Source organism: Setaria viridis, chromosome 9, assembly GCF_005286985.2.
Source record: "Setaria viridis chromosome 9, Setaria_viridis_v4.0, whole genome shotgun sequence".
Lineage (NCBI taxonomy): Eukaryota > Viridiplantae > Streptophyta > Magnoliopsida > Poales > Poaceae > Setaria > Setaria viridis.
The window spans coordinates 18,398,843-18,411,959 of record NC_048271.2 but is presented as its reverse complement, the minus strand read 5'-3'; the positions used below and the strand labels follow the sequence as shown (position 1 = coordinate 18,411,959).

The 13,117-nt window shown below is 44.0% G+C and overlaps 1 protein-coding gene across 1 annotated transcript; it reads left to right on the top strand.

The window, feature by feature from the left end:
- Positions 1-1,457: 1,457 nt before the first annotated feature.
- LOC117837151 (uncharacterized) lies at positions 1,458-5,369 on the top strand. Its single transcript, XM_034716736.2, has 8 exons — positions 1,458-1,735; positions 1,865-2,033; positions 3,068-3,164; positions 4,074-4,120; positions 4,252-4,308; positions 4,624-4,815; positions 4,908-4,940; positions 5,027-5,369. The coding sequence occupies exons 2-8, from the start codon at positions 1,884-1,886 to the stop codon at positions 5,129-5,131; spliced, it is 681 nt and encodes a 226-aa protein (XP_034572627.1). The 5' UTR covers positions 1,458-1,735; positions 1,865-1,883; the 3' UTR covers positions 5,132-5,369.
- Positions 5,370-13,117: the final 7,748 nt, after the last annotated feature.

The window sequence follows — 13,117 nt, the reverse complement described above, 5'->3', positions numbered from 1 at the left end:
GCTCGTTAAGCATGATTTTGCTCGCTGTTCAAATTCAAGGTGTGTTTGTGTGTGTTTTGCTGACCTAAGCTATAAGCTAGCCACGCGCACATCGTTTGAACTACAAGTTTGTTTTTAAGCAAGAAAAGGTGCAACAGTTACCGTACTAACAAAAAAAATCTACTAATTTGATTATATGAGGGCCATTCTCAACTGTAGTTATTTCATTATTCATAGATGACGGGCCACGTTGATGATAAGAAATTGGAGTATAACTTTGTACCGTGTGTAGTGTGTTATACTTGTCATAATGCCATGCCTCACCAGCATCGTTGTCTTTGTTATTATACCGTGCATATGAACCATTTCAATGCTTCGTGCTCCCTTCATTTTTATTTATAAGGCACACACGCTTATCAATTTAAACTTTACTATCTTTGACCAATAATTTGACTATTAATTTTTTATTTTTAAATATAAACTTTATACGGTTGGATTTTTAATCAAATATACTCTACCATGATTATAATTTTATAACCATAAATAATATAATATAAGATAAATATTATTTGAAAAATCACGCCAAATCGTACCATACCTCGTAAACGGGAGTATATCCAATTGAGAAACCATCTCATTCACTATCCCTCCAAAGCCTTTATTACTCTTAGTTCATTCTCTAGCCCTTCCTCTATGATTAGTCACATCAACTTCTAAACTCCTTCTTTTTATAAAATGAGACATCTACTGAGTCGTCACTCGTAGATATATCATCACTCTTAAATTCATTCCACTTTCTAATGGATTAGACATATGTTAGTATAATTAATTAAACAACCTCTGAAGCTTATCTTTTGTGTACAATTGGATCAGCAAGCCATCTTTTTGCTCTTATTGTGTAGTACTGCACAACATATTTCAGCGCCCAAGAACCCAAGCGCTGCAAACCGGTTCCTGATTTACAGTACGACAGAGGCTCCCACAAGAACTGCTGGGCCAACTTAGCTACCAAGATCCAAATACATATGTAACTGGTACAACTTCTACTTTGAATTGTTCTTTTCTTTCTTCTTTCTGCAACATGTCTATCCAGAAGCTTATATTAACCATACCAGCCACGTCATTTTTATTTACTCCCACCATAAACACTACCTGCAACTACACCGTCTTTCCGCCATATCCACAATCCGTCACTACTATCGGTCTAGCAAGTTCCAAGACAATCCTTTTAATCTCAGCACCATCGAACCCTTCTAGAACAATAACCTCCACTAATGAACTATTTCTTGTTCTTCTCTATTTAATTTACCCGTGATTGTAAACTTTTACATTTTAAGCATATGATAACTTTTTTATTTTCAAGCATATGATTGTTAGGAGGCACGCCCAACAAATAGCCAAATGCATTCTTCAAAACATTTTCTTAAAATAGCAGATCATTATGTTTTACTCAAAAGTTAGATTCTCTTTTTACCGTAATAAATTCATTTACATATCAAAATTATTTGAAAACATCTTAAAAAATAGAGAGTGACATCCGGATGTCACCCCCAGCCTATACTGGAGCTCAATTCCGCCCTCCCAACCCCCTCGTATATTAGCATATGGTTTCCTCCGTCCCATAGGCCGCAGCCGCCTTTGCTCTCGTCTGCCTCCGCCCTCATCCGCGCCTTCCTCTCGCCTCCGAGGCGGCTGGGCCTGCTCGGCAGCTCTTCGTTCCTCTCGTCTCCTCACCACCGCCCTCGTCGGGCCGCCGGTAATCGACGCACAGCTGCAGTAGGATCGATCCATCAACCCATCGATTCCTCTGCTTTCTTGCGCTCCCTTTGTCCTCTCCGTGTTGCTACTTTTGGCAAATTTTGATTTATCCACGGTTTCTTCACAGAGCATTTCCCTTGGCGCCGATGGAGCAGCCGGAGATTAGCTTTTGCTCGCCGGAGATGGAGCAGACGGGGCTGTTTTGGTTGCCGGTGGAGGAAGCGGAGCAGGGACTGGACGGCCTCCTCGGCGATCTGCAGCTCAGCCTCGCGAGCAGCACCGCCTGCGGACTCCAGGTAACGAGGATCGCCGCGGCGATTTCACTTTCCCAATGCTCGCCACGGTCACCAGCTGAATCTGGATGAAAAAGGTTGGATTTTTATGTTGTTGCTGGATGAATGCAACCAAACATCTCTCCTTCCCGTATCAAAGGCGCCCCCTTTCTACAAATTTCTGTCTGCATTCGTGCTTCTTGGGTCACCTGTGGTTGGAAAAGCTCGCGTTTTTGTTAAACTGAAGTGGTGCACGGGCGGCCACCGCCACACCGTCTGGTGAAGCCGGCGAGGGCGCTTGTGTGTTGCAAGGGTGGGTTCTGGGATGCGGTGAGGCCGACGAGGGCGAGGCCGGGGTTCAGGGCGGCGACGTGCGCCGCCGGAGCCATCAGGTGGCAGCGCGCGCGGGTGTGAGCGTTGCTTGTGCGGCCAGCGCGCGACGCGGCGACCCTGTCTTGCGCGGGGACAAACTCGAGGTTATCCTGCTTAATTTATTTCTTCTTGGCCTTTTTCTGCGTTTAATTTTCAGCTTGTCTCCCCAATCTGGTTTCTCTACGGCCACGGGGAACGAGTGAATTTTGTTTCTCGAATTGGAAGAGTGGAAATTAGTTTTAGTAAATCAACTTTTGGGAGAAAATTGTAGTTTTTTTTAACTTGCCGAATGACAGATCTCTGATTTTTCTTTCCCGAATCATAGGAATCTCCCAGATTCCTTTTTGTTTAAGACAACTTCTCTTCCACTGGGTTCCACCATTTATTGAACTACTAGTTGGGCAGAAATTTAACAGAGTTTGACTTCTTGGTAGGTCAACCTCCAATTCTTGAGAGCAGCTATCATCTCCAGATTACCGGCACATGTTCCACTGTTTATTTGCAAATGCGCATTCTACAGCCTATAAAGAGTTAAAACTGGAGATCCCACAGTGAAATTTCCTGGATAGTGTCGTCCTCATCGTTTGTTAAAGAAACAGATTCATGAGCCTCTAATCAATATGGTGTCAAATGCTGTCAAGCAAATGAACAGGGCAATCAATATTGATGTTATGTTTTTTTAACAGATGGAGAATTATCGAGCACGAGATGATGATGCCGTGTTGATCCTAAAACTTCTGGAAGAACCCAGAGATGAGGCAGACCTGGATGAATGGTTATCAGGTACACTGTTTAGTTATTACTGTCAATTCCCACTGTTTCTTACACATTTTTAGATTACGGAAGAATATTCCAACCTCAACACTCACAAGTGAGTGCCTGCAACCGTTAGGGAACATAAACAAAACGCGCTACTTAGACCACCTTATGCTTCCAAAGCGATGATTACAAGACTTTGAAAATGACAGACAAAACATGAAAAGACCCTAAGCCTTGATTGTGTTGCTGAATTTCCATCCGAAATTACTGAAAAGTTCCATGACGGGGACCTCCAATGTGCGGCCTCCCTTCTTTAGATTTAACCTCTCTTCCTCTTTAAAGAGCAGCGACCAACACGCGACCAACACCTGATCCAGTACGTCCCCTGAAGCTCTTAAATACTATATCATTTCTACTCAACCAAATAGCCCAAACAAGAGCCGCTGCACCTATTAAAACCTGATTTAACAAGGGCCGTTGCACCTATTAAAACCTGATTTCTAAGCTTCAAAGGAAACCTTTTAGGCCAAGAACCAAAAAGATCTGTTGTACAGGATGATGGTGAATGCCAAAAGAGATGTACACGGTATTCCAATGGAAATGTGCCAGATGACACTCAAAAAATAGATATTGGATAGTCTCTTCGGAGTCACAGAAACAACATTTAGTACACCCCTGCCACTTTCTTTTAGCAAGGTTATCTTTTGTTAACACAACCCCTTTTTTAAATACCATTAAAAACACTTTAATCTTAAGAGGAACTTTTAATTATCAAGCTATACACTTCGATGGTATGCCTTCACTTTGCATTAGGTCTGTATACAGAGAGCTCACTGTAAAGGTTCTGCTTTATTCAAATTCCAACAAAACTGTTTCTTGAAACAGTTATACTATTTATGGCTTGGAATAACATTTATAGAGACTCTATTGCAGGTGGTTTACATGAATCTCCTTTACAGGACACAGTTAGCCATCATCAGGTATGATTATGGAATTTATCAAATAGATATTGATGTGTTTCACCAATCACTAAATCTTGGTACAAGTAGACTTTTAACCTGATAAAAACATGGATGGGACAAGGTATTGACAATCAGTTTCCTCATGACAGATGGAATGTAGGAGAAGTGGTCGAAGAGGAACGCGCAAGAGAAGGACATCTCCATGGGTACGCACAAGTTAATTTGCCAAGAGAATCCCTTTAATTCAACTAACAAAATAAGAAACGATTAGAAGATAAAAAAAACTTTGCTTCTGTGTACTGTTTCTTGAGGAAATTTATTGTTCTTCAAGATCAGAGAGAAAATAGACTAGTATAATTATTTCAGGAAGGAAACCAACTATTTATTTTTGTTCTAATAGCGTGTTTTACACATTTATTCTAATGTTTTCTATTGCACCCTCTTTGAGGTCAGATTCTTTTTTTAGTCTATCATCTATCAGGCTGAAAAAATTTCCATGACTATCTTTGGTTGTTTGACAGGACACGTTGTTCTTCGGAGGAATACCTTTAAGAAGGGCCGGGAAATACATAACTAGAAAAAACAATAGCCATTGGACAGCTAAAGAAGTGAAGTTACTGGTACATGGTGTATCTAAATTTGGTGTAGGACGATGGAGCAAGCTGAAGAAGAAGTATTTCAAGACATCAGTTAGGACAGCAGTCAACCTTAAGGTGCAGTAGATTAGTGATACATTGCACCATATAGTAAATTCATTCACATGCTACTGGCTAATATCATACTCTTGTATTGTTTCATGGTTCAGGATAAGTGGCGAAATCTGTTGAGAGCATACCAGGTCAGGGTTTCATCTAATAAATAGGTAATCTTCTATCTTAAATTTCTAATACTAACCGCTAATTACATTTCTTTAACTCAATTCAGAAAAACATACAAAAATATACACTGCTGGACCTGGAGCCACCATTGGTTGAACAAATCAGGAAGCTAGCTGTGAAACATCCGTATCCGAAACGAAGGCACAGTTAAGAACAACAGCTCTGTCATTGTATAGTTCCTGGCATGGAGTTAGCGGCATCTAAAAGGGAAGGTAACAGTAGAAACTAGATTAGTAATTAAATGGAGGGAGGGTTTTTTAAGTAAACAGGCTCAATCTTTACTTTTGCCAAGTCTAAGGACCAAAATACCTCTCTGTAAAATTGTCCAGCTGTCCTAGACAAATTGCTTGACATTAGTTTTTTCGGAGGCCTAAGATCCATTTCAGTTCTTCCTTGCTCCTTGGTGCTTAAACACAGCAGGTGCACTGATCTGTGATCCTGTCAATCTCTGAATTTACACTTCTGTGAAAAAGTTTACATGCTCTTTATCTGGTTGCCATGACTTTCCATAGTCCATTACATGGTGCTGGAAAATCCAGTTGAGTTCCCAGCTCAACTTTTGGTTTGGTTAGGGTTGACAAAAAGCAAGAAAGTTACTGCTTCCAAAGAACTACTGGTTGCTGGAGTAGCACTGTTGGCCATGTCAGTAATAGATAGAAGTTTGCTGACCATATTTTTTCTAAGTTTCGGTTTGAATGCTGTTTGCTGTAAAAAAAATAGGAATCAAATGGTGTGCAAGGTTCTATTCACGAAATTTTGGAAGAACTAGCAGAAATGCTCGTGCGTTACTATGGGTCCTTACTTGCTCTCACGTTATTATTCGCTTCTTCCTAATATGTTGGCTTCGCTTCACAATATGTTGGTGCATTGTCCCTAGTAGTCATCTCTTTGCAAGTATAGTAGTAGAAGATATTTATGGATGGTTTGATGCCATCTGATTATTACGTGGGACCCACACATGGAAATAAAAAAAATTCACCACTTAACCTCCGCTCTATCCATTCATTCGATTTCAGCTGTACTCATCGTCATCCAGCCAGTCGCTACCTCATCGTCCATTGGCGCCACCTGCATCTTGCCCCATCCTTGCTGCCGCTCAAGCGCTGCGCATCTTGCCGCCCTTGCTGTTGCCTAGGCAAGTGCTCATCCTCCCCGTGTCTAGCCTCATTCACACTTCGAGCGCTAGGCCACAGTGCCTCTGGCCACCACGAGCAGGAGTGTGTTCTCCTCTTCTTGTTTCCATCCACCTCCCTTCTATAATCCACTCCAAATCGTTCCAATCAAGTGCAAAATCGAGCCCCAAATTGCTAGACGTGGATGCCTTAGTTCCGGATCTGAAGGGGATGGACATCATTGAGAGGGGAGTGTGAGGTCCTGGCATCCGTCCCTATTTTGCGTTGCTTGCCAACTGCCGCTGCCCCACCTCCCCCCCCCCCCCGGCGCCATGCCCTCGCTGGCACATGGCTCTACTTAGTTGACTGCAAGGAGGCACTCGGCTCCTTATTTCCTTTCCCCTTCCTCCTCTCTCCTTCACCCTTAGGTCTAGGTGGCAGGTAGGGCGTGCAGCCTGAGGGAGCAGCTGCTCGCCAGGGTGAGCGACAGTAGTGCATGGTGAGCGTGGGGAGGGTTGGCCACGCGAGCGACAAAGCGGTGGCGCGCGTCCCGCGCTGCCGCCAGCAAGCCCGCTGTGTGGGCGGGATAAAAGAACAGGAGCAAAGGCTGGACCTCGGGTCAATTGCAGTAAAGTTTGGGGACCTTTTTGCAATATTGTCAAAACATATTCCAAGGACTGCGGGTTGGTTACGAAAAAGTTAAGGGACTTTTTGCAAAACAACCACGACGGTTGGAAAAAACACCCGCACTTTAATATTAGGTGGAGATTAACCAACCACTATGAAAATAAAATGCTTCATGGTAATTTTCACAGTTGCAGATTGGCACCTTAGAAATTAAAGTACAGTAAAATCCATCTTTTGAAAGATATCCTGAATCGTCCACCAATTTTACAATTTGGAGAGCAATCCTACAGCAGGGCATGAATCTTGAAAGGATGAACTTTGTTTTCCTTCCTTTTTAGTTTTTTTATTCTACTTGATACCTTTTGGAAGGGTTGCAATCATTTTGTATTTTATATAGTACTCCGTATACAACACTGCCTTCTTCTCCAAGAGTTATCCTGCAACAGAAGTAATTTGAACTCTGAAGTGTTCTCTCTGTGCTGCATTGTTTTTACAGTTTAGGTCCACGTGTGCACTGTGCACGAAAGTTATACTCTGATAAAGTTTGTCCAGCCTCTGCCCCTTGTGCCTCAAATGTTCATGTTGATGCTACTTTTCACGCTCATTTTGCATGGATGTTGCTCAGTCCTCTCCTCAAGAGATTTGAAATCTCAAGTTTCTCCATGAAGCAGCACATGAAACAGAAAATTCTGAATGCTGAACTGTGTGACAGACAAATGCAGCTTTTTGCGCTGGTTCGTCCTGAACAATTGAATATGAACATATCAAGCACGAGTGGTCCACTGTCGTTTACAAATTCCGTGCACATTTGATAACTGGAGATGCTCTGAAGTCTGAACATATGGATTCAGGCTTACAAGGTCAAACAAAAATCTGAACAGAACAATACCACCGCGCAAAACAGGTATTTTTGGATCCACGCCAACAGCAGGTCAGCAGCTCTGCCCTCCGTTGATTTGCGTAATAGCGCAGGCAGTACACCACTGAGCAATCTGAAACCTGGGAGCTATCCTGACAACAACATACCTGAAGACTCTGGATTCTGGAACATTGAACAACTTCGGCCTGAAACAATCCTGACACCGCTGCTGAACTCCCATCAACTGAACACACGAGTTACCGCTGTCCACTGCACCATTGATGAAGTAGCAACACGGGGCGTTTGGTTCCCTTTGCTTATTTTTAAGCAAGTGTCACATCAATGTTTAGATACTAATTAGAAGTATTAAACGTAGGCTATTTACAAAACCCATTACATAAGTGGAGGCTAAACAGCGAGACGAACCTATTAAGCCTAATTAATCCATCATTAGAAAATGTTTACTGTAGCAACACATTGTCAAATCATGGACTAATTAGGCTTAATAGATTCGTCTCGCCGTTTAGCCTCCACTTATGTAATCGGTTTTGTAAATAGTCTACGTTTAATACTCCTAATTAGTATCTAAACATTCGATGTGACGGGTGCTTTAAAAATAAGCAAAAGAACCAATCCAGGCCTGATTTCAGGTTCGCACACAGAGGAAGCAATCTTGAACAGTACACACTTCGGCAGGTACAGCTCTGGCTCTGGCCAGTACGGATACAACCCTGATCGATCTGATGGAGGGGCGCGCGTGATCGATCTGATGGAGGGGCGCGCGCGCGCACGGACGCGAGCGCGGGCATTCTCGCAGATGCAAAAATGGCCAATTCCACCCAGGCAAGTGCTGCAATTCGGCGTCAAGACCCCGGAGCCTCAGTAGCAGGTAAGGAATTCTTCAGGACCCCTCTTCCTCACTGCCAGTGCACGGCGACTCGGCGAGCAAGGAGGTAGGGGACGGCGAGACGCCCGGAGGCGCGGGCTCGGCAAGTCCCAGAAACCAGCGCGGCGGCGAGGAGGGTGGGCATGCCTCGCCTTCGGACCTGCGCCGCAGCCATTGCCGGGCATAGTACCGTTGGCACTTTGCTGCTGCCGCCTCGTCCCTCCTCGCTAGTTGAGATCGGTCGATCGATCGATCTCGATCGGGGGCGGCTTGGTTGCCGTCGCCGCCGCGGCCGTCGCCCTCCGCCCCACCCCCACGATGGTACCGTCGTCAATGCCTAGCGCCCACCGTCGGCCGCCCTTTCTTGGATGACCCTTTTCTCCTGTGGGCCGCAGCAGGCCGCAGTGTTCGAGTCGGACTGGGCCTCTTCCGGTCCGTCAGCCTAGTATTTTGTTGGGCTCTTTGGTTACTTCCGAGTTTGGGCTGGGGGTCCATTTGCAGGCGTTCTGTCTGAGAGCCGCTGCTGAGTGTGAGAGTAAGGGGACAGCCTGATTCACTATTGGGCCAGGCCGAAAGCATTCCAGGCTTGGGCTTTTTCCTGGAGCCGCCTGGATTCACCGTGTCGTCTACTGCCATTGATTTTCGTATCTATCTTCCCTGGGAAAACCAGCTTAGGCCTTGTTTAGTTGGTGAAATTGGGAGGTGCCAAATTACTGTGCTGGCACTGTAGCACACTGTAGCGTTTCGTTTGTATTTGTGAATTATTGTCCAAACATTGACTAATTAGGCTCAAAAGATTCGTCTCGCAAAGTACAACAAAACTGTGCAATTAATTTTTAATTTCATCTACATTTAGTACTCCATGCATGTATCGCAAGTTTGATGTGATGGGGAATCTTCTTTTTGCATAGTGCCAAAGTTGGGAGTTGGGGGTGAACTAAACATGGCCTTAACAATGTTCACGGTTCGTGCAAGCTGAGATGACACGAGCGGTTAAGGAAGCAAAGTTGGCATACGGGCGTAGTTACTTAGATTTAGTTGGGTCACATGTCCCCCGCGTGACAGATTGCGCGAAAGAAAATCGGAATGAAATATGAAATCAATTTCCCCAAATCGTGAAACGTCTTTTGATATCCGTTTGAACTTCAAGATTTTAATTGTACTACCTCAAAAAAATTTAAAAAACAATGCTCACTCAACATTTCACACGTAGTACTAACTCAACGTTTTCACATGTGATGTTAAAAGTAGATTTTGAAAATGTTGAACTATGTATTGGAGTATTGCACAGTTGAACAGAGTATTCAAAATGTTGAATGCATGGATACAAACATAAAATAGTAAAAAAAATTCTACTAATAAATGTTGAACAGCGTATGGGGGCTTGATTGTCTGGGTCTTCATGGTCTCTATTGCCATTCTGCTTAAAAACATGTAGATGGGATTCAGTATATTGTGCTTAGATAGGTTGATCGAAGATGATCGTGCTCATCCTCTCGAAAAGAAACGACAGACAGACATGCTAAATCCTTCGGTCGTTGAGCCATCTCATCTCTCCAACAGTCGAACTGCCTGCATTGGACTGCGACGCCCAGGCATGGTCATGATCAAGCAACACATGCGTTGCTCTCGCTTGCCTTTGCTTTGCTCAACATGTCGCCCAGCTCAGAGAGAGAGATGAGCTGATCCCCCGTCAACAAACTGTTGGCCAGATTCGATCCAAAGAATTACGGACACGGATCCCGCGGGCGCCTAGGCCCATCCCGTCTCGGACTCGCTTGCTTGTCCTCTCGTGGGCTCGATCCGGCCCGAGCCGAACTTCCCTTCCTATTCAATCATCTCCCACCAGAAGGGGCCCACACGTCGTGGTCCACGGGGCCGGATCCACCACGCGACGCGACGACCCAGGTGTACAAACACGCGTGCTCGTAGGAGGATTTTTTTTATTTTAACCTTTTTTTAATCTAAAATTTTATAAATAACCCCTCCTGATAAAATAGCTATTTTGGTCACGCAAAAACTCTATGACATGACTAATAATTGAGTCACACACCACATGCAATGACATGACCAATATACCATTATAGTATAAATAAAAATTGAGTATAGTATGGAGCTGGGTTGGCTAAAAGCACAGGGCGTGACCAGCTCTTTGAGCTGCTAGCTGCCTGCGTGCTCCTAAGTGCATAAAAATACATATCACTTTGCCTATTTGATTCCTCCATTTTAATTAGCTAATGGCTTTCTAAATTCGCTAAACTTGACAAGTATGTTCTATAGAGTGCATACGTTCCATTTTAAGTGTTTGCACTCCAAAACATGGTGTGGAAATTTAGAAATACGTTCCAATAAGCTAAAATAAGCCGTAGCCGGCTGTTCAGCCGGTTTTTTTTACTTCTCTCTGTAAACTGTTCAAACAGTAAAAAAAAGTCGGATATGGCTTATTTGTAGCCCAGCCGAACACAGCTTACTTGTGAATCGTAATTAAGTAAATTGTGATTTGGTAGTGTGAACTATGTGTGTATTTGAACGGTTGTTGCTGGTTCGTACTGGGAAACAAAATTGATGTGGTCGAACTGGACCGAACCAAGCCAAACTAGCTTTTTTGCTCGTTTCGTTAACAAGCCGCATCGAGTTGAGCCGTTGAAGAGTATCTTGGCCCCCTTAAGTAGGTTTTAGTGAATTAATGACACAAGCTTAAGTATCTAATAAAGTTTCAAGTGCCTAAGCAGGTTTAAAAGGATTATTGGACATGGAGCACTTATGATTGATCCCTCAAAAGGAAATGAATAGATAAACGGCATACTTTGAAGACTAAATTTATTTTCGGTTTGAACTTGAGTTTAGTAATGCCGCACTATTAAGAGGGATGCGTAATCTCTGGTCTTTACGTTGGAAAAAGATGCTCAAGATGACCTAACAAACCTATGAGAGGTACCTTTGCATCTGCATATCACATGGGGATACTTAGATTGGTGCTAACTTGAGAGTCCCGAATTTTTCCAAAAAATCTTCCGGAATATTCCGGAGTTTGCAGAGTTTCCGTACCGGAGGTCCGGAAAACATAGATTGGTGCTAACTTGAGAGTTCCGGATTTTTCCAAAAAATCTTCCAGAATATTCCGGAGTTTGCAGAGTTTCCGTAGGAGTTCCAGAGGTCCGGAAAACATAGATTGATCCTAACTTGAGAGTTTCGGATTTTTCCCAAAAATCTTCCAGAATATTCCGAAGTTTGCACAGTTTCTGTAGGAGTTCTGGAGGTCCAGAGTTTTCCAGAAGAATCTGAAGGTTCCAGAAGTTTCTGAAAAAAGTTCCGGAACTTAACCCCCAATGGCTAGTTTCGGGATGAAGGGGTATAAATACCCCCTCCCACAGTCTCTCTCTCAACCTCACACTGACCTGAGCTGTTTAGAAACATTCAAAGCCCCTCTTTACTCCCCTCTTGGCCTTTAGTTGAATATTTGGTGGGGGATTTAAGGAGGGATTCAAGGGAGAGCAAGGGAGAATGCTAGTGAGCTGATTTCCAATCTCTTGAGCACCTTGTTCTTTGTCAAGCCAATGGTTCCGCATTTATTACTCTTAGAGCTTCAAGCTCCTAGCCAGCTAGGCATTGCCCGTGGAGCATCCAAGGAGTGTGGCTACCCACCGGAAGTTTGTATTACCCCGATGATTGAGTATGTGACTCTAGCTTGATATTTGTGGTCGCTACAGGGAGGAAAGTGGCTTAGTAGTGAAAAACCCACCCTTTGTGGGTCCTTAATGGAGACGTAGGCTTCAAGGTGTGAAGCTGAACTCCGGGAAATAAATCCTTATGTCTCTTGTGCTTGTTGTTCTTAAATTTGTTCATTTTCAAGCATATAACATATTTCTAGAGTTTGTACTCGATCTACATTTCTAGCAAGTTTCCAGCTGTTCTATCTTGTGCCAAAGGCCTAAAATAACCTGTTGCTTAACCTATATTTGGCGATTTATATTTCGGCAAGTATTTCATAAGTTTGCACTTTAAATCTTCTAATCTTCGGAAAATCCTTGGAAAATCTGAAGATTTCTCCGAACATTCTGTAAGTTGCGATTCCGGAAGTCGCTGATAAAATTATTCAAAGTTTTAAATATTTTCAGGCTCTATTCGACATCCGAGATCCTTTCAGCTGAGTCTGCTCGTTAACCAACCGCATGTCCAGACGCATGCCGCACATACACGTATGTCAAGCAAACATCGTCCAAGCTCTCGCTATCTATCTCAGGTGACAGCTACAACTTAGGCAGCAGATTGGATTCCTTGAGCCCGAGTGCGTGAGAGGTTTACAACGGGGTGCTTGTAAGCGTGCATGGTTGTGTTGTGTTGTGTGTGTGTGTCCGTGGCGGCTATCCCGTTCATCAACCCCTGTTGCAGGGGAAAGGGCGTGCGACATGCACCCCTTCACGCACAAGAGTTGGCATGCAACCGCTCGATCAACGGCCGCTGCCATGCGGTTGGAGCTGCGCTTCCCGACCTTCCACCAAGAGGTCGAGTAGCCTTCTCTGGCTGGTGCTTGTACCAGGACCCATGTGGCCCACTTCCTAGACGTGGGCTGGTGTTGTGGCGGGCAAGACTGTACCGCCCAACCCTTGACGCGGACGCGTCGATGGGCAGGTGCGCTAGGGTCACGCTCCT

What these genes read in the sequence shown, in the direction of transcription:
- LOC117837151 (XM_034716736.2), top strand. Translation starts at nt 1,884, where the DNA reads ATGGAGCAGCCGGAGATTAGCTTTTGCTCGCCGGAGATGGAGCAGACG. An exon ending in AGAGAAGGACATCTCCATGG is followed by an intron (nt 4,309 to 4,623) that starts GTACGCACAAGT and finishes GTTGTTTGACAG; the next exon opens with GACACGTTGTTCTTCGGAGG. An exon ending in ATCTGTTGAGAGCATACCAG is followed by an intron (nt 4,941 to 5,026) that starts GTCAGGGTTTCA and finishes AACTCAATTCAG; the next exon opens with AAAAACATACAAAAATATAC.